At 35.9% G+C, this 25,154-nt stretch overlaps 5 protein-coding genes across 5 annotated transcripts; 3 read left to right on the plus strand and 2 right to left on the minus strand.

Annotated features, from left to right (window-relative positions):
• Positions 1–812: 812 nt before the first annotated feature.
• LOC137737605 (S-adenosyl-L-methionine-dependent methyltransferases superfamily protein) lies at positions 813–5,373 on the plus strand. Its single transcript, XM_068477144.2, has 9 exons — positions 813–1,657; positions 2,310–2,459; positions 2,542–2,812; positions 3,071–3,181; positions 3,389–3,548; positions 4,087–4,344; positions 4,459–4,581; positions 4,819–4,896; positions 5,004–5,373. Exons 1-9 carry the CDS (start codon positions 1,031–1,033, stop codon positions 5,200–5,202), a joined length of 1,977 nt encoding a protein of 658 aa, XP_068333245.2. The 5' UTR covers positions 813–1,030; the 3' UTR covers positions 5,203–5,373.
• A 594-nt stretch (positions 5,374–5,967) lies between these two features.
• LOC137735947 (BTB/POZ domain-containing protein At4g08455) lies at positions 5,968–8,659 on the minus strand. The gene is made up of 2 exons (XM_068475319.2): positions 8,288–8,659; positions 5,968–6,791 (listed from the first exon to the last, which is right to left on the minus strand). Exons 1-2 carry the CDS (start codon positions 8,573–8,575, stop codon positions 6,246–6,248), a joined length of 834 nt encoding a protein of 277 aa, XP_068331420.2. The 5' UTR covers positions 8,576–8,659; the 3' UTR covers positions 5,968–6,245.
• Positions 8,660–8,916: 257 nt separating this feature from the next.
• On the minus strand, positions 8,917–10,517 carry LOC137711523 (BTB/POZ domain-containing protein At4g08455). The gene is made up of 2 exons (XM_068450766.2): positions 10,184–10,517; positions 8,917–9,607 (listed from the first exon to the last, which is right to left on the minus strand). The coding sequence occupies exons 1-2, from the start codon at positions 10,427–10,429 to the stop codon at positions 9,140–9,142; spliced, it is 714 nt and encodes a 237-aa protein (XP_068306867.2). The 5' UTR covers positions 10,430–10,517; the 3' UTR covers positions 8,917–9,139.
• A 1,000-nt stretch (positions 10,518–11,517) lies between these two features.
• On the plus strand, positions 11,518–16,837 carry LOC137740486 (PHD finger protein EHD3). Its single transcript, XM_068480347.2, has 7 exons — positions 11,518–11,715; positions 12,102–12,410; positions 13,163–13,381; positions 13,515–13,847; positions 14,768–14,857; positions 15,006–15,050; positions 15,543–16,837. Exons 2-7 carry the CDS (start codon positions 12,165–12,167, stop codon positions 16,425–16,427), a joined length of 1,818 nt encoding a protein of 605 aa, XP_068336448.2. The 5' UTR covers positions 11,518–11,715; positions 12,102–12,164; the 3' UTR covers positions 16,428–16,837.
• A 3,408-nt stretch (positions 16,838–20,245) lies between these two features.
• Positions 20,246–22,257, plus strand: LOC137745164 (4-hydroxycoumarin synthase 1). Its single transcript, XM_068485069.2, has 2 exons — positions 20,246–20,627; positions 20,995–22,257. Exons 1-2 carry the CDS (start codon positions 20,459–20,461, stop codon positions 21,996–21,998), a joined length of 1,173 nt encoding a protein of 390 aa, XP_068341170.2. The 5' UTR covers positions 20,246–20,458; the 3' UTR covers positions 21,999–22,257.
• Positions 22,258–25,154: the final 2,897 nt, after the last annotated feature.

The following is a 25,154-nucleotide window of genomic DNA, read 5'->3' on the forward strand; positions in this document are numbered from 1 at the left end:
CATCATTATGAAAAAAGACATAATTTGGTTTTCCAATTAATTGCAACAGTTAGACAAAGTACACAAACAAATTAACCTTTAAATCCCCACCAATCCAATTATCCAACCACCACTAAAAGAAAAAAAGAAAAAAGAAAAAAAGAAAAAAGAAAAAAAGAAAAAAAGAAAAAAAAAGAAAAAACGGTCAAAGAACACAAAAGACAAAACAATGGGAATATAATCCAATGAGTGAGACAACTGCATGAATTCCACGTGGCACAAACCGCAGTGTAAACAAAGTATATGATGTGTGGATGCTATTATTAAGTGTCACGTTCTAATAATATTATTGATAATTGGAGAAACGTTAGTTGAAATTTGATCTACTAATTGATTTTTCTTTCTTTTTTTGGTAACACATTGATTCTTTGATCTAGTATGATTAACTCTTTATGAAGCTTCGTTCTTTTTTTGTCATTTAAAACCTTTTATTTTGGTTAAAATTTTTAACTGACCTAGTCAAAAAGACATTTACCCAGTATTGTAATAAACTCGGAAACTAATACGCACAGAATTTTATTCTTCAAAGCTCCAACTAGACAAAATTTTATAAGTCATTGCTCCAATCTTCTTAATAATATAAAGACGCGTGTGTACATTTTTATCCACGTCAAATTTAATTATTAACATGAGACGCTTCGATGACAATATAAGTATACCGAACAAGTAGCCCTCCGAATGAGCTGTACGCTAATCAGATTCACAACTGTAACCAACCAGATACTGCCAAAGTTTCCACAAATAGAATCATTAAATAATGAAAATTTAATAATAATAATAATTTTCCCCAACGTTTAAGTACGTCTTAAGCGAAGCTCTTCACTGTACTTCTTCACAAGTCGCAAACCCACCCGCATTCATTTCAGTATCCATTTAATTTTTAATTTAATTTAATTATTAAATTTCCATTGACGTCCATCTTCTGTTTTCCCTTCAAAAATTTCCTCCTCTTTCCATCATTTTCCCGAGAAAATCGAATTCATATCCGATCATGAAGGCCCTCGCGGCCACCGCCACCGACATCCTAAAGACCCCGACATTCATCAAAATTACAGCCGTTGCCCTCCTCTCCGTCTCCCTCTTCCTACTCGCCAACCACTATTCTGTTACCTATCCTTCCCTCCCCTTCTTCTCCTCCACCGCCACGTCTTCCGGCCCGCATACTCCGTCTCTCGCGTCTCCTCCGCCGGAATCGCATCCTCCGAATCCTCCGGCAGCTCCTTCCCCTCCTCCGCCGTCACCGCCGCCTCCGCCGCCGCCGGAGGTTGAGAGGATGGGGATAGTCGACGAGAACGGCGCGATGTCGGAGGAGTTCAAGGTCGGGGAGTTCGACCCGAGTTTGATCGAGGATTTGAGGAACGTGAGTGGAGGAGAGGAGAAACTGGAGGACGGTGGTGGTGTTAGGGTTAGGGTTGGGAAGTATAAGTTGTGCAATGAGCGCATGACGGATTATATACCGTGTTTGGACAATGTGAAGGAGATTAAGAGGTGGAATTCGAGTGAGAGGGGGGAAAAGTACGAGAGGCATTGTCCTGGGCAGGGCAAGGAGTTGAATTGCGTGGTGCCGAGGCCGAAAGGCTATCAGACTCGAATACCGTGGCCTCAGAGCCGAGATGAGGTAATTTGGATTCCAAAGTGCGCAAAAGTTTGATTTCTGTTTTTGGTAATGTTTCTTGCTTTGTTTGAAATTTGAATGGGTTTAAGTGTTGCTGTTGCATTTAATTTGGTTATGTGAGTGAAAAGTACAGCAATTGATTTCAACTGTTAATTTGCAATTGTAAACGACAAAGGGAAGAAGTGTAAGTCTAAATTTTAGTAGGGTTTAATTCTTGCACATTGTTGGGATTCGCACTGGAAATTTGGATGAAAGACTTTGAGGAGTGATGATGGCAATGTGCCGTTCACTTTTCGCTTCTCTTTTAGAAACAAATCAGTAGTAATGAACTAATAGTTCTGATTTCTTTCTTTTTTTCGTTGGATTTTGATTCCAAGTAATCTCTGTTTTTTTTTTATTATTTTTTTTTATTTTTTATTTTTTTAGTTTTTAAGCTTTATATGCACACGTTAACTGAACTTGTAATTCCTTGTAGAGAAAGATAAATTCTGGCATTGAAATGACTTGACTATTTGTGCATTGACTTACATCTTCCTCCAGAACTGAAGACAAAATTCCATCATTCTGTAGATCTTCATGTGCAACATATTACTCTTTCACCTGGTTTGATTAAGAATGAGTGTTCTTTTTGGCTAACATGAGGATATGATTACAGGTGTGGTTCAGTAATGTACCCCATACTCGACTAGTTGATGATAAAGGTGGTCAGAATTGGATACGGGTAGAAAAAGATAAATTCGTTTTTCCAGGAGGTGGAACGCAGTTCATTCATGGGGCGGATGAATACTTGAATCAGATTTCAGATGTTAGTTTCTTGCACAATTCTCATTTAGTATTTGCATCTGTTCACATGATATTCATTACCGCCTCTCTAATTGAATGCGCAGATGGTTGTTGACATTGCATTTGGTCACAAAACTCGAGTTGCCTTAGATATTGGTTGTGGAGTAGCAAGTTTTGGTGCCTTTTTGATGCAGCGGAATGTGACCACTCTGTCAATAGCACCAAAAGATGTTCATGAGAATCAGATACAGTTTGCACTAGAGCGTGGTGTGCCTGCAATGGTGGCAGTATTTGCTACTCACCGCTTGTTGTATCCAAGCCAGGCTTTTGACTTGATCCATTGTTCAAGATGTAGAATTAATTGGACCCGAGATGGTAATCCTTTTCTCTTTCATGGATATTTGATGGCATAATCCTTTATCTTTAAACGTTTAACATAAGCTAAAGGTTCATTATGATCCAGTCTTATTGATTTTGGGGTCTTTCTAAATTGTGTATCAGTCACTACTTGCTAGTTGTTTCTATGCTTTTCTATCTGATATGGAATGGAATATATATGTAATGCATTTGATACTAGTTCACAAAAGCTATTTGACTCAAAGAATCCTTTGTTCTTTTGATTATGTGATGAAGATGGAATTTTGCTTCTCGAGGCTGACAGGTTGCTAAGAGCAGGAGGATACTTTGTTTGGGCAGCACAGCCCGTTTATAAACATGAAGATGCCCTACAAGAACAATGGAAAGGTAGCTCATTTTGTAATATATATTCTAGGTTCATACCTACATGCTGTATCTATGCACGTTGAAAGCTTGAGCGGAATTTTTCTATTATATATTGTTCTTTTTCATTTGCATCAGTTCATCTTCTCTCCCATTTGACAAGAAAGTAGAATTATTAAGTTTTTTTCTGTTTGAGCTCTCAAACTAATGTTTGTTTTTATCGATTAACAGAAATGGAGAACCTGACTACTCGCATTTGTTGGGAGCTTGTAAATAAGAAGGGATATGTTGCTATATGGCGGAAGCCTTTGAACAATAGCTGTTATCTTAGTCGCGATGCCAGTGTGCAGCCTCCATTATGTGATACAAATGACGATCCAGATAATGTATGGTAAGTCCTACTTCAAGGTTCACTTTGGTTTAGTAGCATTCTTCAAATGTCAATCCATATACCTAGTTCAATACATTTTGTCAAAAATGCGTATGTTGTTCAGTTGGACCTTTATCCCGACTCCTGTAGACTTGGTAATGATAATCTAACATATTTCCTGAGGGGCAGTGCAAACCTTATCTTGTGTCTTGAGGAGAGAGAGTTGATCAAATTTGCTCGAACCAAAAGGCTTTTGGTATATATGATAAAGGTTGTGGAAGGAAAGATGTGAAAACATGGCGATTAATCTAATTCGATTTGAGTTTTTCATCTAAAGTTAACACTTTGAATATAATGGCCCCTTCCATGTACACTTAGCTAATAAATTTAACAAAAACCTTGTACTAGTGGTTCTTCTAGTCTCATTATTGGGTATACTCTATGTCCTATTCAAATTTGATATCTCACAAAAAGATCACGAGCCCTACCTAGCTGCTGAGTAATAAATAAAGTATATGTATTCTATAACCACAGTAACCCTTAGTTATACTTTTTGCAGGAATGTTAGTTTAAAGGCATGCATCAGTCGATTACCTGAGAATGGTTTTGGAGCAAATGTTAGCACATGGCCTGCACGCCTTCAAGATCCACCAGAAAGGCTCCAGAGCATAAAGCTAGATGCCTACATATCGAGAAAGGAAATCTTTAGGGCAGAGGCAAAGTACTGGCATGAAATATTATCTGGTTATATTGGCGCTTTCCATTGGAGAGAGTTAAACTTTAGAAACATATTGGACATGAGAGCTGGATATGGAGGGTATACGTTCAAATAATTGTTTCTACTTTTCCATTACATAGACCCTAAAGCTTTCTATTTCAGTGGTCTTTTGAATCCAGAGAGAAACAGTAAAAATTGTTTTGGCCTTGGCAGGTTTGCAGCAGGATTGATTGATCACCAGATGGATTGCTGGGTTATGAACGTTGTTCCTGTTTCTGGGTTCAATACTTTGCCAGTCATATATGACCGCGGACTTATTGGAGTTATGCATGACTGGTATGGGAAACACACCTGCTTTCTGTTTTTAACTCTTTTCTTGGATTTTATACCATATTTTCACATAAAACTTGGTTTTACGGTGTGGTTGCCTCTACACTAGCCACAATTTTTTCTCTGAACGCCCTTTTTGGGTCTCCTGTTAGTGTGATATTAATTTATGCAAACGATGTTATGCTTTATTTGTTTACTAATTCCTTCGGACGTGGTCATGATGCTCAAATTTATGTTTCTTAGGTGCGAGCCGTTTGACACTTATCCGAGAACATACGACTTGATACATGCAGCCGGTCTCTTCTCTATTGAGAAAACGAGGTATAACTTTGTGCTTTAGTTTTAGCCTATTGTATTTGTTTCTTTGTCCGCCTTCATGCAGTGCAGAGTAGATATATTTTCTATTAACCTGCTTGTGTTGGGAACAGGTGTAATATTTCAATCATCATGCTCGAGATGGATCGAATGCTGAGGCCTGGTGGACGTGTTTACATACGTGACTCAGTATCTGTAATTGATGAGCTTCAAGAAATCGCGAGTGCCGTTGGATGGGTGCCTGCGCTACATGACACCGGAGAAGGACCCCATGCAAGCTGGAAGATCTTAATCGGTGACAAGCGTTTTTGATCGGATTCGGGTGTAAACAAGTCGATGTATTTTTCTGTAAATGGGTGGAAATCTACCTGAAATCGCACCATTGAAGAGAAAGCACTGCAACTAACTTATTGCCATTGTTTTATGCTGTGTAATTTGTAAGATTAGCAAGAACAAATGAACAATCTCGCTTCCTTTTTTTAATTTATTGCCCATGACCTGCATAAATATACATAGAAAGGAAGATGAGCTTCAGTGTTTCGATTACGGTAAAGTATTACGGCCGTCTAGTTAGGCAGCAAAATATCTACTGCCGGCGAAGGGGCCGGGCTGTGTGGTAATGTGGTTCCCGGATATAGTCATCAGTGGAGGCTTCTCTGTAGTCTGATGCAGTAGTATCAACGTCCCAGTAAGAAGTATTGAAATGCTTCGGATTACAAAGTTTAGGAATTGAGTTTTCGAAACATTATTGACATCCAAATTTTAATCATGGATTTTTCAAATTATGGCTATCTGGCTAGCAATAATGTGATTCAAATTCATTTTTGACAAGATCTCTCATTTACAAGTAAAGAAGAATATCATTAGACTGTAGTAATAATGGGAAATTACGATCATCTTAAAAAAAAAAAAAAATGGCCATCTAGTTTTTTTTTGTTTAGGTAGTTTTAACGAAAAGCCTGCAGTACTGTTCACTTTAACGAAAACCCATATTTTTACACTAAGAAATCAATCTAGGTACTATTCAATTTACTATTTATTTTGTCTGTATCATTAAAACTCAAAATTTTCAAGTTCTTTTTATTATTATTATTATTTTCCTTTCCTGATAAAAGGTAAATTTCATTACCAATCAACACAAGTACAACAAAGGCCCAAACAAGTTAAGCACCAAAAAAAAAAAAAAAAAAAAAAAAAAGGAAAAATGGGGCACAAACACATGAAGATAATGGCTCAAGCCCAACCTTGGAGCCCAGCACACACAAACAAACCACACAGAAAGACCTCCTAAAGCAGCAGATGGCCACCAGGAATCCGCACAACGGTCCGCCTCCCTCCACGATCAACAGGGATCATCATCCCGAGCTACTCTCGTCCCCCGAGCCTCCCCCCAAGGCAATCACGTTCAACGAGCCACTCCCTTCCCAACTTGAAGAATCTCTCTCCCCATCTCCCTCCCTATCAGTATTAACCTGTTTGGAGAGATAAGTTTCGTAGATTTTGATGACGAGTTGGGGATCTATCTTCACCAAATCGACGTACTCAAACCGGGCAGTGAGCTTGTCCATGTTGTCGGTGATCACTTCCAAGGCCGCGTCCATGACGTCCTCCGCGTTATGGCGCCAGGCGAAGGTGTAGGTCGCAAGCGCATTGTCCCAGTTGAGCTTGGACACCAAGAATTTCTGGCAGTAGTGCTTGAGATGCTGCACTTGGTATTTTTCAGCCAGTATTAGGAGGTCGCATGCCAAGTTCTGGTTAAGGCATGTCTCAGCAGTGTAGAGGTAGCTGACAAAAGCTTGTAAGGCAACGTAGCGCACATCGGCAATGTTAACGGTACCACTCCGACTTTCTTCCATCTCTTCATTCTCAAACATGGCTCTGAACACCGGAGAGCGGTTCACCTGATTCGTTGATCGAATAGAACCGTTCAGTTTTTAAATTCTCTTTCAAAGATTATCCACACGAAAAACCGGCTAAATCTGAAATTGTTTAGCCATTTCTACACCTAAGAGCACCTCCTAGTGCTTCTAAATGTTTTTACCTTAGTTAAAAGCGCTTTTGAATCTTTGATTGTAAGAACACTTTTAGCATTCTTAAACATGCTGAGAATGCCTTAAAAGTGCTTTATGACAATAAAAACACTCCTAAACGCGTTGGGTATGAAAACTCTCTAGCGTCCAATTTTTTCCTAAACTTGTAGCCTATTACATCCTTCAACTTTTATAATTGACCAATTTTCTCATAATTTTTCCCTGGAATTTTAACTTTAGTTGATTATCTCTCTAAAATTTTATTAATAGCCCATTTCTCTTCTAGCGTTAGATTTTAAAAAATTTCATCATGTTTTCATCCGTTCAATTTTTCATTCTTTTTGCTCCCATACAATTGTCAAGTGTTGTTTGTGTGATCAAAATGGATGAAAAATTGGATGAATTTTTTTTAAAATCTAGCGTCAAGGATAAAATTGACTGTTTATAAAAGTTCAGGGGTGATAATTGGCTAAAATTAAAGTTCAAAAGGAAAATTGGCTAATTATAAAAATTCAGGAGGTTAATCGGCTAAAATTAAATTTCAAAGAGAAAATTGACAACTCTATACAAGTTGAGGGGCAAATTGACAAATATGCACTTTGGAAAAGCAACTTGTCCAAGTAATTGCTTTTTCTAAAAAACACTTGAAAATTTAAAGGTATGTTTGGTACTCTACTTGAATCTAACTTTTTAAACTTAAAAATAATTTTTAAGTTTTAGGCCTTAAGGATTATTTTCAAAAGCTGAACTTAAGACTAATTCAAAAGCTGAACTTAAGATTAACTAAAAAATATATATTATCTAAAAGCATAAAAAGTGAGTTTTTAGAGTTTTTAAACTTAAACTCAATCATTTCTTTTCTCTTTCTCCTCCATTCTCACATCTCTCTCTCTCCTTTTTTTTTTTTTTTTTTTTTTTTTTAACCTTTTTTATCTTTATTCCAATTCTCTTTATTCTTTCGATTCTTTCTCTCACTTTTTTTCCTCTATATCTCGTCTAATTGTATCATTTCTTTCTCTTTCCTTCAATTATCTCTTACTTTCTTTCCTCATTTCTTCTCTTTCTCCCTCTCCTAAGATTCCCTTTCTTTAGATCTTTTTGTCTAGTTTAAGTCGTAAGATTTAAAAATTTTAAATTAAAAACCAATCAAGTTTTTAAATCTTAAATAAAATTGTTTTCAAGAAATGTTTTGACAAATGATAAAAATTTTCAAATAAGATACCAAACAGGCCCTAGGAGAAACACTGGTTTTATTAAAAGCACTTATGAGCCTAAGTGCTTTCTAGAAAAGCAGCAGCAAACGTCCCTTAAACATGCTTATATCTTCATTCAGTAAAGCAGCATAAGGTTGGCAAAATGATACTAACCAGAACAGCCTTATGAGCCTGAACGGGCGGCTCAGAAGGGGAGTTGTCAGAGTCCAAGGCAATCAGAACGACGTCGGAGAAGGAAGCTGCCAGTGACGTAGTAGAAGTGGTCGGCGACGGCGAGCACAACTTGAGAAATTCAATCTTATCCTTAAGCTCTTCGTTCTCACCCATCAACTGCACCTTGATCTTGTCGGCCTCCATGTAGCACCCCTTGCAGTACATGCCACCGCCATGTACGCCGAAACCACCTTCGCAAGATTTGCAATTGAATCGTTGCCTTCGCATTCTTCCGAGTGGGTGATCAAACACGAATGTGAACCTCAACTCCACTATATTGACCAAAAGAGAAACGTAGACTCTCTACTAGTACTGGTCTTGCCACTTCAATTATTGTGCACCTTTGTGGAAAGTTTTAAGGATGAGGTTGTGGGCCCGTCCTAGCTAATGGCATTGAGGAAGCGTCACTGGTACTACAGTATAATAATATTTCTTTTGGTAGGGTTGGTTTGATCATTAATCATGACTGACCGATTGTGTTGCGTATGCCGGATTCGTACCCAATGAATGTGACTCATTGCATCAACAGAAAAAAGAAAGTTCAAAAGAGAGAGAAGCAAATGAAAACACAGCGAGAAAGGCAGATGCCATGGGCCTTGGAGATTAAGTAAAGTGATGCCACCCACGCTAAAATGCACCATGTGCTACCACAAACAGTTTACCACTTGATATTTGTATCTTCACTAGCTAGTTCATCTACTTAATTATACAAAGAAAAGAGAAGACCAATTTGAAACTCGTATGATCATATCTTCACAAAGAATCCTAGATTCAGGTCGGGATAACGAGCACCTATGTCTTCACGGAAGAATCCTTCTGGGCAGCTGTATTCACCTGTTTGGAGAGATAAGCTTCATAGATTTCGACTACAAGTCGTGGATCTTTCTCCACTAGCTCCACGTACTCCTCCCGGGTAGTAAGCTTGTCCATGTTGTCTGTGATCAATGTCAATGCCGAGTCAATGATATGCTTCGCATTATGCTGGTGCGCAAAGGTGTAGCTCAAAACGGAATTTTCCCAGTTCAGTTTTGACACCAAGAACTTCTCGCAATGGACCTTGAGATGCTGCACTTGGTATTTTTCAGCCAGTACTAGGAGGTTACACGCCATGTCCTCGTCAAGGCATACCTCTGCTGTGTAGAGGTAGTTGACGAAGGCACGAAGGGCATCATAGGACACATCACTGATCTTGATGGTGCCACTCAGGCTCTCTTCCATCTCATTCTCAAGCATGGCTTTGAACACCGGAGAACGGCTCACCTGGATAAAGCGACCAAATGCTTGAAAGAAATTCAACGACGGAAACGCTAAAACAGAACTATATTTCCCACGAACATTTGATCTACTCAAAGCATAAAGCTTTCCACATGAACAATGAACTACATCAAACAAAAATGGAATAACAATGCTCACAGATTCATAACACCCTATATATAATCAAACAAGTTTTGTTTAATGCCTCTCAATGAATGATATAAGAACCGAGTCATAGATTCATAACACCCTATATATAATCAAACTGAGTCATTAGAACAATATTTCTAATCAGACTATAATATAATGCAACTAAATAGTTAAAACCAAATTTACCAATTGATGAAAATCCCAAGACTTACCCAAATGATTGAATTGTTGAAAAGGAGATTACTTTTCCCAAAAGAAATTAGTAAATAGGAACTTGAATTTAAATTCTCTTCTCAAATTAACCATGTCCCGGTACCTACGTTTCATTCAGGCAGTAAAGCAAACAACTTGTGCGCAAGCTCGAAGACCCACAATCACAAAGCTACCCACAAGTTCACAACAAAAACAAGCTAAATCTGAATGAGGACTGACCAAAACGGCCTTATGGGAGGGCACAGGCACGGCGGAGCCGGCGGAGGCATCCTCGGAGGCAACCAAAACGACGTCGGAGAAGGAGGTGGGGAGGGAGCGAGTGAGGCGGAGGAAGGCGACCTTGGCCTTGAGGTCGTCGATCTCGCGCTTGAGCTCCTCCTCGGTCTCGTTGGCCTCCTCGTAGCACTCCTTGCAGGTGCCGGCGTCGTCGGATTCGTAGTCCTCCAGGCACGATATGCACTTCATCGTCTCCGTCGGATGAAATTAAAGATGGTGTGAGTGAGAGAGTGGCGAAGTCGAATGGTTAATGTTGTCGCCAGTTTACCTCTTATAAACCATAATTGTCAAATAATCTATATAATTACTTTTTTTTTCTTTTTTATTTTGAGTACATTGATATAATTTTACATTAAGAGGAATGAGAGTTCAGGTAAACCATACAATATGCAACTTAACTTGACATCGAATTCGTCATTAAAGTTAAGGAATTGAGTTTTCGAAACAATTTGATTTATTGACATCCCAATTTTAATGATGTATCATGTTTGAAAATTTTGATATCAATAAATCTAAATCGATTGTTTTTTTTTTTTTTTTTTTTTCATCTAATATGAACTAATGTGCCACGATTTGATTACTTTACGGATTATATAAATAGTTTCAAATTATTGACGGATTAATCTTACAAGTTACACGTAACAAGAAGTCATTGTAAATAACTAACAAACGTTGACCTACAAGAAATTGCCATAGCCACTTTGAAATATTATTTCACACATTCATTTTAATTTTTCATAAAACCCGTCATGCACTCTTCTCCTTTTTTTTTTTTTTTTTTTCTAATTTATAAAAATATTTTAAGTTGATGAGACACTAATGTGACAAACATATTAACAAGTAGGTGAGCCTCACTCATGCCACGTCAAACATTTAATAGATTTTTAACGCTTTTGACAGTGTATAGCAAAATTAAGATGAAAATGGACTTCTACGAAATAAAGTAGCGAAAATTAAGTTTTAAGAAGTAAAATGAGAACGAAGTAGAGTTTTAACGGACATAAAAAAACCCAATAATGATTAAAATTACAAATATATAATGAGCAAGAAAAAAAGTAAGGATAATGCTTGTGTCCCTCACATAGGGGACTTATGAATAACAAATTTTTACTATCCGAACATTATAATTAGACTGTTTATTTTTTTTATGATCACCTAAAAACTCTATATGCACAAAACTATTCAATTTAGAGATCTTTTAGCCATTTATATGTGCTAAACAATTAAAAAATTTATTTAGAACTCTATAACCTCTTTTGACCCCGAAAAAAAAAAAAAAAAAAACACTCAATAACCTCTTTCTACCGTCCGAGTCGCAAACTCTTTCCGTGTGTTGTCAGTGTGTTAAAAATTCCCAGATCAGAGGGAGTAATCTCATCTTACTGTACCAGGTCTCCCACAAGTCAAAACATCCCGCTCCTCCTCAGATTTCTAGGGTTTCGATCTCTTTTGGGCGCTCCAAATTGTTCCCTCAGGTCAGCTTTCTTCTCTCTCACTCTCTCTCCTTTGCACTTTCCATTTTTTGTGAGTTTTGATTTCTGTTTGGTGGCCGAGAAAATGTATGAACAGAAAGGAAAAGGAAAACCAAGTCTTGAACTTTAAATTCCTAGTTTGCTCGATGTAAGCAACAAATTGCGCTTTACTAAGGATTCGAAGATTTGGGTTGGTTCAGCGTAGTTGAATTTTAGATTTATTTCTTAAGAGAAAGAAAGCTAGAGACTTTGAAGTTTTGTATTTTCTCGGCTACCAAACAATGGGGGATTTTACTGTGGCTGGTTTGGTTTGTATGTCTTCTGGTATTTTCATTTTTTAGGTTTCTGAAATTTTCTAAGTGCTGAAAACATTGGAATTTGTAACCTAGGTTGCTGCTGTGAAACCCAATTTTTCGCACTGTGAAGTGTGAGAAAAGTAGGTTTGATTGGGAATGGGAGTCGAAGAAGGTAAAAGCAATGGTGGTAATATGGAATGCGAGAAGGAAGTTGAATGCTTGAAGAGTGAATCCAATGGATTTGGTTTTGGGAATTCTACTGACGTTGCGAAAGGCAGCTCTGGCGCAAGTGAGGGTGTTCGAACTTACAAGAGGCGGAGGCAGGCGAGGTTCAGTTGGGATAGCAAGTCACAGGATTATGGGGGAGCTGATGTGGAATCATCGAGTCAATTGGCAAACCAGGTATACCTGTAGCTCTTGCTCTGCGCTATTATTTCATGTTGACAAAAACAATATTCTTTATTAATTAGACAATTTGTAAAGCAGGACTGTAATATTCTGTTATGTTCGCTGATCTCCCTTCTCCCCTGTAATTTTTTTGTGTTGAATTTTAACGGAATTCGACTTGAGCACTGGTAAGCTGTACTTAGTTTAGACAGAAGAATTAGCTTATGAATCACATCCTTATGTAAAAATTATAACAAGGCTCATAAATTTTGAGCGCCCGATGAGTTTAAACTTTAAAGTTTAGTTTTTAACTCAGAACAATGAAAACTTAGGGAGGACCGCATATTACTTTTCTCATTAATGCATTTGAGAACTCATTAGGCTATTTAGGGGGCACTGCTAATAGGAGGAAAATGAGAGAGGTTTATTTTTCAGGGTAAGTGTGAAAGCGAATTTCTCGATTGCAAGTTGAATTTTTGTGATTTATTATGGGTTAATTTTACTTGAAGCTTTGAAAACTGTGATAAACAATGGGAGCAATGTATGAGCATTCTTCCCTGGATCATGAATACCTCATTGTGGTGCTTTACAATATGGCTAATTTAGCTATAATGAGCTACAAATGTTATGTAATCTACGTTGTCCTGGAATAAAAAGTTTTATGTACACACATAGAGATATAATGTCTTCAGTTACATTTCCTTCAATCCAGCCAATGGGACTATTTGGTCCTTGTTTTTCTCATTCAACATGTTTGATTTCTGTAGCTTCTAAAGGAACCAGTGGGCACAGATATACACAGTAACTCTTGTGAGCAAGTCCATGTTCGAATGAACAGTTCAGATGCATGCTCAGAGAGGTACTGTACAGATGCTGTGCTGGAGAACATGTATCAGTCATTAGGCGATGGTGAAGGTGGTGTACAAGTGTGCATCCGGGAAGCACTTGCACATTTTCGAGAGATTGATCACACAACGCGAGTTAAGGTTTGTGCAGCAACCAAGAGTCCATGTGTTCCACATATAATAGCAGATTTATCGGCTATTGGCCATTGCTTTCATACTTTTGAGTTTCAAGACAATTTGATTTTAAAATTCTGTTATATTTATTGCGTTGCAGGAATCTGGTGATCATAATGAGGATAGGCACCGATGCTGTTTTCTGACACAGTCTATATTGAATGGATCTCAAAAGGCAGCCAGCATGAATGCTGGTGTTGTATCGAATGGATTTTCAAATAAATCAAACCATCATACAGTTACAGCGATGTGTCAGCGTGCTTTTTATAATGTTTTAGTTTCCGAAACGTTCACCTCGTTGTGTAAAGTCCTGCTGCAAAATTTTCAAGGAATCAAGGCTGACAGCGTTTTCGACTTTAGTCTCATAAACTCAAGGATGAAAAGGGGAGATTATGAGCATTCTCCAATGCTCTTCTCAAATGATATGCAACAGGTAAGTTGGATGGTCTTATGTTTTAGCTGTCATGATAATACATTCTTATATTCTGCTTAATATCATGGTGTGAATGTGACAATATGAGGTTAATGATTCAAAGCATGTTTGTGTACAACAGATAACTTTAAAAGTAATACTTTTATATGGTTACCATTTTGGGAATGATTATGAACGTATGATTGATGTATTTTCAGTATGCTCTTCATTATTTGGCTCAAGTTGAAGGTATTGGTTGGTGAAATCTGTTTAAATATTATGGTCTCTGAATTTATTGTGTGCTGAAAAGAACAGTCAATTGGATAATCTGCTTTAGTAAGGTGTATCATGTTGATGGAGTGAGATTTACTGCTATACAAATACAGACTCTAAAATCCTGCTTTGTGAAAACACTCTTTGACTAATTCTTTAAAAGGTGATTTTGATAGTGAAACTATCTGGTACATGAAAATTTTGATCCCATCACTTGGCATATTTATGAGTGAAAAAGATTCTGTAAATGTTAGAAAGTACCTGAAAACTATGCATACAAGTGAGGTTTGGATATTAGTTTGAAGTCTTAGTGTACTAATGTTCTTCATGGCTTATAATTTTTATAGCCCTGCTTTAAATTTTTTGCAACGTTTTGGCGGTCTTAAATTTTATTGGCTAATGTATGTGTCATGGTGAGGCATAGGTACCTGGAGACAGGTGAACATTTTTGGTTGCTTTCCTTTTGAATGACCATCTTTCTGAGGCTTGATATACATGACATAATATTCTAATTGTCTTTTCTTTTGACATGTATATGTGTGAATGGTATACACTTTGAAAGTCTCCCACCTGTTTCACTAATTATGTCTTAAAGTCTAAATTGTCTCATCATATTCCGCCTTTTTTGGGTGTGTCAATTACATATTCCGAACCTGAATATTTTACAGGTATGGAGAAAACTTCAAATGATCGGTACCGACTTGATTTCTCTTGCAAGAAACCTCTCGGACATGTCTAGGGCTTCTTACAATGAACAGGTTAGGTGATTGAGTTGAAGAGATGTCTAGTCCAAATACCTGAAGATTTAGTTTAAAGAAATCTATTACTTCCAGAAATAACTTATTGTATGGTCACTCTGTGGTGTTGTAAGCCTGATCTCGCAAATTATTTTATCTGTCATCTCAGGTGGGAGGTTCAGTCCGCAATACATTGAAATATGGAAAAAATGAGGTACAAGAGTTGTCTAATTTTAACATAGAATTGAGTTTGCCGAATCACAGACATCTGATGAATTGCCAGACTGTATGTGCATTTGGTGCCTTGGAAATATAAATTTAGGAAATGCTTTCAGAAATCTCCTAATATTCTTATGTGTTTACGCTTTTAAAGTAGTTGTTACTTTCACTTTTCTAACTATTGCCTATTTTCCTTTTGCATACTTGTCACTTGTAGGATTTTGTCCTCTCAGCATTTTTAGAGTTTCGTGTCTTTTGGGATATGTGAAAACAGTGATTTGTTTAATTATTGTGATGAGAATGGAGTCACCTGGAGTCACCTGACAATTAAAGAATTCTGAAAACAATTTTTGTGGTTTTCGTTGTCAATCTACTTCATGTCTGGCTAAATGCATCTCAGTTATCATTCGTACAATTTTATTTAAATTTTCAAGGCATTGATCAGCTGGTTTTTAGTAGTATACTAACGTTTGCCACTTTAAAACAGTTCTACCACTTGGGATCTGACTCTCACGCTAAACTGGAGCAAACAGAGGATTGTGGTGTGCACAGTGCATGCACTTGCAGGTGCTGCGGATGCCATGCAAATGGGAAGGATTGTTTAGTATGTGATTCATGTGAGGAGATGTACCATATCTCTTGCATTGAGCCTGCTGTCAAAGAAATTCCTCCAAGTTGGTATTGTGCTAGGTGCACTGCAAGTGGTATTGGATCACCCCATGAGAACTGTGTTGTGTGTGAGAAGTTGAATGTGGGCAAGACTGTAGTTGATGGAGTTGGAGGTGAAAGTGTTTCTACAGAAGAAGAAACAGTCAATGAGACAGGTGAAAATTCAAAATGGAGTGCAGATGATGGAATCCAGCTATCGGAAGAAAGCAAAAGAATTTGCAAAACTTGTGGACTTGAGGTAAAAAACAATGATAGTTTGAGGACATGTGGTCATTCATACTGCCCCAAAAAATACTACCATATGAGGTGTCTGACAACTAACCAGTTAAGATCGTACGGCCCCTGTTGGTACTGCTATTCTTGCCTATGCAGAAATTGTCTCATTGATAAAGATGATGATATGATTGTGCTTTGTGACGGTTGTGATCACGGGTACCACCTCTATTGCATGGAACCACCACGCACTTCCATTCCAGCTGGAAAATGGTTTTGCAAAAAATGTGATACCGGAATTAAGGCCATACGCAAGGCAAGAAAGGCTTATGATAAGAAAGAAAAGACACAGAGAGCGAAAAGTGAAGGTTCAAAGAAGTTGAATGAAAAAGGGGATGACAGGGAATCAGAACAAGGTAGGGGGGGAATGGAGGTCCTTCTCTGTGCGGTCCATACTCTAGATAATGAAGAGGATATGAAGAGTAAATAAGAATGAGACGGTTTTCAGGGAATGACATGTTGTCTTTGAGTAATGGATTTGATTTTTGTAGGTCTATCTCACGGCTAACAAGTCTGTTAGTCTGCGTTGGAGGCGATATTTTGGTAGGTTGTAAACTCTGTTAGATTCTGCTGACTTTTGGATACTTAACTCAGCGAAGGAAGGATTCCGAAATGGCTGTAAATGTTGTTTCGTTCTTGCTAGAAGTGCACAGTTTGAGAAAACAGGACGGCAGATTGGTAAAGTGACCATTTTAACAGCCACCATTGAACATACTGGTGGTTTCTACTTTTGTAAGTAGTTATTTTTGAAAGGTATCAGAATGTAATTCTCCGCGCTTATGTTGTAAGACGATGAAAACTGATCAAATTTCGATAACTAATGGAACACTTTTTTGAACATTTTAAGCTCCTTGTCGGGTCTTTCTTGTGTTGTGGTCTTATATTTTGGTACATGAAGCTTGATTTAACTTTTGCAAATGCTACTTTATGCACGAATCTGCTCTTCATTGAGATTCTGTTTGGTGGACATGGACGAGTACGTCATCCATAAAATAAACTTGTGATGTTTTTTTATTTTTGTTTTTGAGTTACTGTTTTATATAATTTCAAAGTCTCTATTGTTGGTTAAGTTGGTAAGAATTGTTCTCTACGGTGAACCAAGGTCTAGGTTCTAGTTTCGCTACCAACAATCTCTTGTGGTGGCGATTTGTAAAAATAAAAATATGGGTTGAGACCCTTTCTGTAAATTCTCAAAGAGACCTATGGTATGCTATGACGCTAGGATGGGGTATCTCCCCTCTCTTAAACTTTTTGTTACAAATAAAAAAAAAAAAAGAAAAAAAGAAAAAAATCTCTACTTTATTGATCCATACTCTATCTTTTAGCAAAGGTCATACTATTTCCAATTGTGCATTGGAGGTTGATTTTTTTTTCCTTTTTGTTTAAGGTTCGATATTTCCAGTAATGCACTGCAAGCTGAACTTTTGTTTTATGTATCCATTAGAGCAACACCACCCTTTAAGACATAATATTAAATAACCTTTCAGAACTTTGACACCACCCTTTCATTTGATTAAATTTGTATTTAAATTTGAGGACCCTCAATATGCTCTGCCTCTATTGCTTTTACATATCAATTGCGAAAGTTTTGGAAGTTCACTTCAAAGTTCCTTCAAACTCTGTTGCTCAGATTCAAATGTGGTACAAAAGAGAGAGAACCCAGAAGGGAGAAACTGTATTTGGTTCTTTCGTTTGGATGGGTAGAGTGGGGTGGAAGGATTGGTGTTGGTGCTTTTGGAGATATTCTTGAAATACAATACCTACATCATATGTCATTATACAAGTGGAGAGACATTTGAAACAAAAAAACTTTAATCGATTTGTATAATAACACATAGCGTATCATCCTGTCAGATTAATCTGAGTTGTGGACATAAGTTTTGAAAGATTTTTCAATGTGCCTAAAACCCGAGCACATTAAAAATTACATAAAACTTACATCGGAATTTTTTTTATATTTTATTTATTAAAGATGCTCCGGCTATTTAGTGAGAAGGATAGGGTTAGTTGGAGCATATTTTTGAATTAAAAAAAGTATAAATTTGAGATGAAAATTCCCATTTACATCTTAATTTATATAAAGAAAAAAAAATTAAACTCAGAATTACATTCACTTTTCTCTCTTTAATTCGCAAGCCCACCTCCTACGATGTGAAAGTAGGATGTAAATTCACATATTTATTTACATTTTGCCGCGAAGAATTTTACATCTTGCAGAACAGAAAGCTTTTTGGCCAACCAAAAAGTAAATTTCTTTTATTTTTAAACATTTTGCATTTTCTATTGGATATAAAAAATTCACTGCTAATCTGCTTGTAAAGACCGAGTGTATAATTATTTATAGTTTGGCGCTTTGTATAGTTTTGGAGATGCTCTTCAAAAGGAATTAACTTCAGAGTGCGAGGTAGCAGAATGTCTATTTTGAGAAAGTCTTTTTAACATTTTTTCTTACATAATACATAGAAGTCTTGGTAAGAAAATAAAAAAACAAACACTTGGATCTGACAACCTATGTTCTACGTTTGTATATTTTAAAACAAACACTTGGATCTGACAACCTATGTTCTACGTTTGTATATTTTAAGTAGACATTAACGAGAAATTGGAGCATTGATTTTTTTTTCTAGGAAACATTAATGAGAAATTGGAGCATTTAAGTAGACATAATGAAGAATGTTATTTGATTCAAAATTAATTTACTTACAAAATAAAGAAATTTTATTTGATTCAAAATTAATTTACATATTATTTGTACATATATCTTATAATAATAAAATGTGCCAAATATATGTAATAATACATGGAAAATATATTACCGACTAAATAAAAGAATGTTATTTGATTCAACATTAATTTACCTACAAAATATTTATTAGTTGCTCATCATAAATTTATATATATATATATATTGAGCTTATGTTAGTACTATATATATATGTTAGGGGTAATAATATGTGTAATAACTATTTGTTCATTGTAATTAAGGTGAGTAATTACATTTATTGAGTTATTTTGAATATTGTGGTACAAGTTGTAAATATCTTGTAATAATAGGTCAATTATTTTTCTACTTGGCAGGTTTTTGTCTAAAAAATAAAAGTTGCAAGAGTCTATATCTAAAGAAGTCTAAAAAAAAAAATGCCTTTCCGTTCAGCATTTCTTTTATTTGAAATTTATAACTAGGTAATAATAGTTACCAATTGTAATAATAGGTCAATTATTTTTCTACTTAGCAGTCATTTTTAAATTTGGATTTTATTTGAAAGTTTATAACTAGGTAAGTTTTTGTCCAAAAAATAAAAGTTAGCAACGGTTTATATCTAAATAATTCTAAAAAAAAATGCCTTTCCTTTTCCCTCTCTTTTTCGGCGGCCAGGGTTTTTATTGTTTTCTAGGTTTTTCGTACTCTTACAAGTCCACAGGACTGGCTGGCTGCCCACTTACTACGATTTTAATATTTCGTGGTCATCACATTTTCATATACGGCAAAAAAAGTCAGATACATGCCAACATACCGAAACTACCAAAATATAACAAAATAAAAACAGTTATTATTAGCAGAAGAAAGTGACCGGAAGTTTCAACTTGTAAGAAAAAATGTGCGTACATTACTTATCTTAAAGCGCCGGGCACCCACGCTTTGACTCAAATTGAAGTCATGTTTTCAAACGGTAGATTGTCCACGGTGCATGCACGCACTCGAATAACCATATTTTTCTACGTCTATCATTTCACCCTTTTTATCGTTCGATTCCCCTAACTTTTGGATTTAAGTCCTTTTGTTACCATATATATTATGGGTGTTTCGGAGACATATTTTTTATGCATATTTTGACACAAGTTTTTGGGAAGATTACTTTGTAATTTATTTTAACGATCCAACCGTTTATCTTTTATATCTTCCCTAAAATATCATCTCTACAAAAAATCACCCACATCTAAAGTCATATGACTATTCGACAATACTTTATCATTTTTTCACAAAATTTATTCAAATTTTTTAATTTATGTTTCCTGAAGTTCTAATTTACTTTCATATTACTCTCTAACGTATTTACACCTATAATTAATTATTTAAAGTTAAAAAACTTTATAGATTAAAAAATTGCATTAAACATTATAAAAACATTGTGTCAAAAATATGAAGTGTCAAAAAGTCCACGAAGAGTCTCACTTTTGAGAAAGTCTCCTTAACATCTTAAATTCCAGCAGCCATCCCCATAAAATATTGAAGCCAATATCCTTCTAATATTCCACAAAAAAACCCCTGTGGATCATCTTCCTTCCTTACAAGCAGCCATCCCCATAAAATATGGAAGCCACTAACCTTGAAAGATTCCACAACTAACGATCTGATTGCTATATAAGCAACGGAGTAGTGGCTTTCAATTTACTGCAACCTTTGAACTCCCCCTCTCTTTCAAGGTTTAACTAATCCCAATTCCATCTGCTATATCTTTAATGGCGCCTTTGGTTAAGGATCAAGTAGAGCCTCAACACGCCAAAATCCTAGCCATTGGCACTGCAAATCCACCAAATGTCTACTACCAAGAGGACTATCCTGATTTCTTGTTTCGAGTCACCAAAAATGAGCACAGAACGGATTTAAGAGAGAAATTCGATCGCATATGTAAGTGTATAATACATGCATGATATACATGATACCACATATTTTTATATTGTAACAAAAACATATCATGGATGAAATTATCTTACAATATGTAAGGTTTTTGACCTCTCTATGGAATACCAATTGATCTTAGGTTGTATACTCTGATTCTTTCTTGTTATGAGGTTAAAGTGAATAACATCCTGATACCAACGGGCGTGTTCATGTCAAAATAAATGATGTTAATTTATGTTATGAGGATACTTTCCTACTATATCATGCTGAGAGAAACTTACAAATGACATTGTATTTTGATCAAGAATCTCATTTTAGTGGTTTAAGGATATAGAACCTAACCTAACAAAAATCTTAATTTACTATTGAACAGGTGAGAAATCAAGAACAAGGAAGCGTTACTTGTACCTAACGGAAGAGATTCTAAAGGCTAACCCAAGCATATATACATATGGAGCCCCATCACTTGATGTGCGCCAAGACATGTTGAACCCTGAGGTCCCAAAGCTAGGGCAACAAGCATCACTGAAAGCCATCAAAGAGTGGGGCCAACCTATCTCAAAGATCACCCACCTTATCTTTTGCACAGCTTCTTGCGTTGACATGCCAGGTGCCGACTTCCAATTGGTTAAGCTTCTCGGCCTTAACCCATCCGTCACCAGAACCATGATCTATGAAGCTGGCTGCTATGCCGGTGCAACTGTCCTCCGCCTGGCCAAGGACTTCGCAGAGAACAATGAGGGTGCACGCGTCCTTGTGGTGTGCGCAGAGATCACAACCGTGTTTTTCCACGGACTCACTGACACCCACCTAGACATACTAGTGGGCCAAGCACTTTTTGCTGATGGAGCATCTGCTGTGATTGTTGGGGCCAATCCAGAGCCTGAAATTGAGAGTCCACTGTTTGAAATCGTGGCATGCAGACAGACGATCATACCTAATTCAGAGCATGGTGTCGTGGCCAACATTCGTGAAATGGGGTTTAATTATTATTTATCAGGAGAAGTCCCAAAATTTGTTGGTGGAAATGTTGTGGATTTTCTGACTAAAACTTTTGAAAAAGTTGACGGAAAGAATAAGGATTGGAACTCCTTGTTTTTTAGTGTGCACCCTGGTGGGCCCGCTATTGTAGACCAGGTGGAGGAGCAATTGGGTTTGAAGGAAGGGAAACTTAGGGCAACAAGGCATGTGTTGAGTGAGTATGGCAACATGGGAGCTCCATCTGTCCACTTTATTTTGGATGAGATGAGAAAGAAGTCGATTGAGGAAGGCAAAGCTACAACTGGTGAAGGTTTAGAATGGGGTGTCGTAATTGGAATCGGACCGGGACTTACAGTCGAGACAGCCGTGCTGCGTAGTGAATCTATTACATGCTAAATACTTGCATAAAATGATTCATACATTGGTTATGCATTTCACGTGATGTGAGCGAGTACTGGATAACCGGTGTATACACACCCCTGCTGCAGCTGAGTTTTCTACCTAGTCAAATAATCATTTCACGATCACAGTTTTTGTGATTATTTTTCATTTCACATACATAAGAATAAAAGTCTTGGGATCGGAGGATCCACATATGTACGGCTAGTCCATTGACTTTGGTTTTTCATTTAATTAATAAGATTGTGCACATTATATTTGGTTTGGAGTGCCTGCTAATTATGCATGCGTTATTGTAAGATTTTGAGACATTAACAAAAGAATATTAAAGTTTCGTCCAAAAAAACAAAAAAAAAACAATAGAATATTAAAGCAGCTTTTTGTTGCAAGCTCTAATTAAGCTCTGGGATCATGAGAAGAATCGCAAGGGTTTGTCTTAATAATAAGCTGAGAAAACTGGACTCTGTATTAATTAATTAATTAGCTGGTCACAAGATTATTATAGTAACAGAAAACAAAGGTTTGCTATCTGATTCTGATGCATTTGTTGACTCAATTAATTAAGGAGGGTCAAACATGGATTATACTTGGTTGGCTAAGAAGAAGAAATATTCAATATACTCAAAACTTGGATTGGTACTCAAGGTGTGATTGTATAAGTAGAGGAATACTTTGAAAAAAAAACAAATTTTATAGTTATTTTATGACAATAGGAAATAAGCATAATTAATCAATATTTAAGTAATAATCATCATATAATTTATAAAATGTTATTTAAATAGTGGATTTCGTAGCTTTACCCTAAAGAAAACCATCTGAAAAGGATCACATCAATCTTGCCTGAGCCTTTTGTTTTCGGGTGGTAAAAAATATACATTATTATTAGCAAATAACTAGGTTTGTTTTTTGTAGTTTAGGTGAAGTCTCATTCTAATATATTGGGAGGTCTCTATGTGAGGGGAAAAACTGACGCATATAATGCACAATTTTTTGTGACATATTTTTTATTTGTGATTGGTATAAACTAAGAGATGAGAGAGAAAAAGAAAAGTAAAGAAAAAAAAAAAAATCATAACACTAAACGATAATAAGAAACAACTTGCAGTTGTTAGGACTAAGACACCGAAAGTATTAGCCATATTTACTCAGTATGCTGGTTGACAAGATTTGTATCCGCATATGTTTGTGGACAAACTCAAGTCATATACCGTTGAAAGTTTGATAAGGAGTGTTGAGATTTTAAGATATTTTAAATATTTTGCTTTAGGGTTTGTTTGAGAGTTTACTATTTAATTAAACAGTGCTTTGTATTAGATTATTATTATCAATTAATGAAAGGGTAAAGCTAGGAAGATTAAATTTACAAACTAAATGATGTGTCATCAATAGAAATAAGCACGTTTATCAACGTCTAAGTAATAAACCAATCATCTACTTTTATGTTCTTTAATTTTCACAATTTTTTCTACAAATTTAGTATTTATAGCATTATTCTTAATAAAGTGCCTTTTCCGTTTCGTATTCAACTCTTTTCCCTTTGTTAAAAAAAAAAAAAACCTGTTTTCCCTGTCTCTTTTCGGCGGCCAGGGTTTTTTGTTTTCCAGTTTTTCGTTCTCTTACAAGGGCTGGCTGGCTGCCCACTTACCATGATTTTAATATTCTGTTGTCATAAATAGTAATGTACACCAATGATGCAGATTGAACATTTTAAAATATGCACATTAATTTATGATGCTACTTGGAACTATATGCATGCACATATAAGTAGTAAAAAAAAAAAAAAAAAATTAAAAACTAGATTTTAATCCTTAAATAAGATGAAGTTTAGAAAAATGTCTTATATAAGATTAAAAATTGATTTTGGTTCCTAAACTCTATTTAATGTAAGCATATGTATTCAATTCTCTCTTTTTTATTTATATTTTATGGTGTTCATAAATTAAATTTTATGAAAATAATATAAATTTTAGTCTCATTATGGTAAGTATCTTATATAAGAAAATATTTTCGTAGAGATTTTTCGGTACATTTATATTTTTGCGTATTTTCTTATGTGCCACTAATTTATCACAACATATCTAGGTATGAACATTTCGGTACACTAGATTAGTATAATATGTTTAGGTATGGACATTTCGGTATACTAGTTTAGTATAATATATTTAGGTACCGACATTTCAGTACACTATTTTAACATCATATATTTAGGTACGGAATATTCGATACACTTATGATTTTACATATTTTCTTATGTGCCACTAATTCACTTTCCTATGTGCCACTAATTCACTACAATATATTTAGGTATGGATATTTCGGTACACTAATTTAGTCAAATATATTATGATATGGACATTTAGGTACACTAATTAGAAGAAGTTAAATAAAATTAATGAATTAAAATGTGTATAATAATAAATTTAAAATTCAGATACATGCATGTGTTTGATCAAGAAATCGCGTTAGTTGTACAAATTAAACCAGTGGTGCTAACAGACTGAAACTACACAAATACAACAAACTATATATACGAATGAGTTAAAATGAATAAACTACAAAAAATATTAATGTAAAGAGAGATTTTAATTTTATTAATGAGTAAGCTACAAATTTTGGGTTCATACCTACGACTTTTGTTCTTTTTTTTTTTTTTTTTTTGAAAAAGTATGTTTACTACTACGCCTACATTCTAGTGCACACACATTTTTTCTTACAAGTTGAAACTTCCAGTCACTTTCTTCAGCTCCAATTTTCAAACATGGCGTAGTTTTAGAGGTTATTCAAGGGGAGAAACAGAGGGGGCTACATAGTTAAAATACGATTAGCAGTTTTTTCGAATATCGAAATTCGGGATGGATGAGATTATTAAAGGAGTATTATGGTTTTACAGGAACTCAGGAAGCTGTATACATTGCCTAATCCATGTTGTTCATCTAATGGGAAGGATACAGAGTGTCTCGATAGGCTAATTAATGAAGAGGAATAGGTTTTGGCATGAAGTAATGCAAGTAAGGCTCTTGGGTGAAGATGATTTCGTTACGAAAATCTTACAAATTAGATGGATGTGATTTAGGAATGATGGTTACTTATACTATCATACTTTTGCTTTACATGTTCTCGTTTAAGATATATTCATATTCACGTTATTCTGAT

The sequence above is a fragment of the Pyrus communis genome, chromosome 15 (assembly GCF_041283825.1).
Source record: "Pyrus communis isolate YQ-2024b chromosome 15, ASM4128382v1, whole genome shotgun sequence".
NCBI classification, from domain to species: domain Eukaryota; kingdom Viridiplantae; phylum Streptophyta; class Magnoliopsida; order Rosales; family Rosaceae; genus Pyrus; species Pyrus communis.

Excerpts from the sequence above, each read along its gene's own strand:
- LOC137735947 (XM_068475319.2), bottom strand. The coding sequence starts at position 8,575 with ATGCGAAGGCAACGATTCAATTGCAAATCTTGCGAAGGTGGTTTCGGC. Across the intron at positions 6,792-8,287 it reads AGGCTCATAAGGCTGTTCTG|GTGAACCGCTCTCCGGTGTT; the intron begins GTTAGTATCATT and ends TCAACGAATCAG.
- LOC137711523 (XM_068450766.2), bottom strand. The coding sequence starts at position 10,429 with ATGAAGTGCATATCGTGCCTGGAGGACTACGAATCCGACGACGCCGGC. Across the intron at positions 9,608-10,183 it reads CCTCCCATAAGGCCGTTTTG|GTGAGCCGTTCTCCGGTGTT; the intron begins GTCAGTCCTCAT and ends CGCTTTATCCAG.
- LOC137737605 (XM_068477144.2), top strand. The coding sequence starts at position 1,031 with ATGAAGGCCCTCGCGGCCACCGCCACCGACATCCTAAAGACCCCGACA. Across the intron at positions 3,549-4,086 it reads GACGATCCAGATAATGTATG|GAATGTTAGTTTAAAGGCAT; the intron begins GTAAGTCCTACT and ends TACTTTTTGCAG. Across the intron at positions 4,345-4,458 it reads ATGAGAGCTGGATATGGAGG|GTTTGCAGCAGGATTGATTG; the intron begins GTATACGTTCAA and ends TGGCCTTGGCAG.
- LOC137745164 (XM_068485069.2), top strand. The coding sequence starts at position 20,459 with ATGGCGCCTTTGGTTAAGGATCAAGTAGAGCCTCAACACGCCAAAATC. Across the intron at positions 20,628-20,994 it reads AGAGAAATTCGATCGCATAT|GTGAGAAATCAAGAACAAGG; the intron begins GTAAGTGTATAA and ends ACTATTGAACAG.
- LOC137740486 (XM_068480347.2), top strand. The coding sequence starts at position 12,165 with ATGGGAGTCGAAGAAGGTAAAAGCAATGGTGGTAATATGGAATGCGAG. Across the intron at positions 13,848-14,767 it reads TCTCAAATGATATGCAACAG|GTATGGAGAAAACTTCAAAT; the intron begins GTAAGTTGGATG and ends AATATTTTACAG. Across the intron at positions 14,858-15,005 it reads GGGCTTCTTACAATGAACAG|GTGGGAGGTTCAGTCCGCAA; the intron begins GTTAGGTGATTG and ends CTGTCATCTCAG.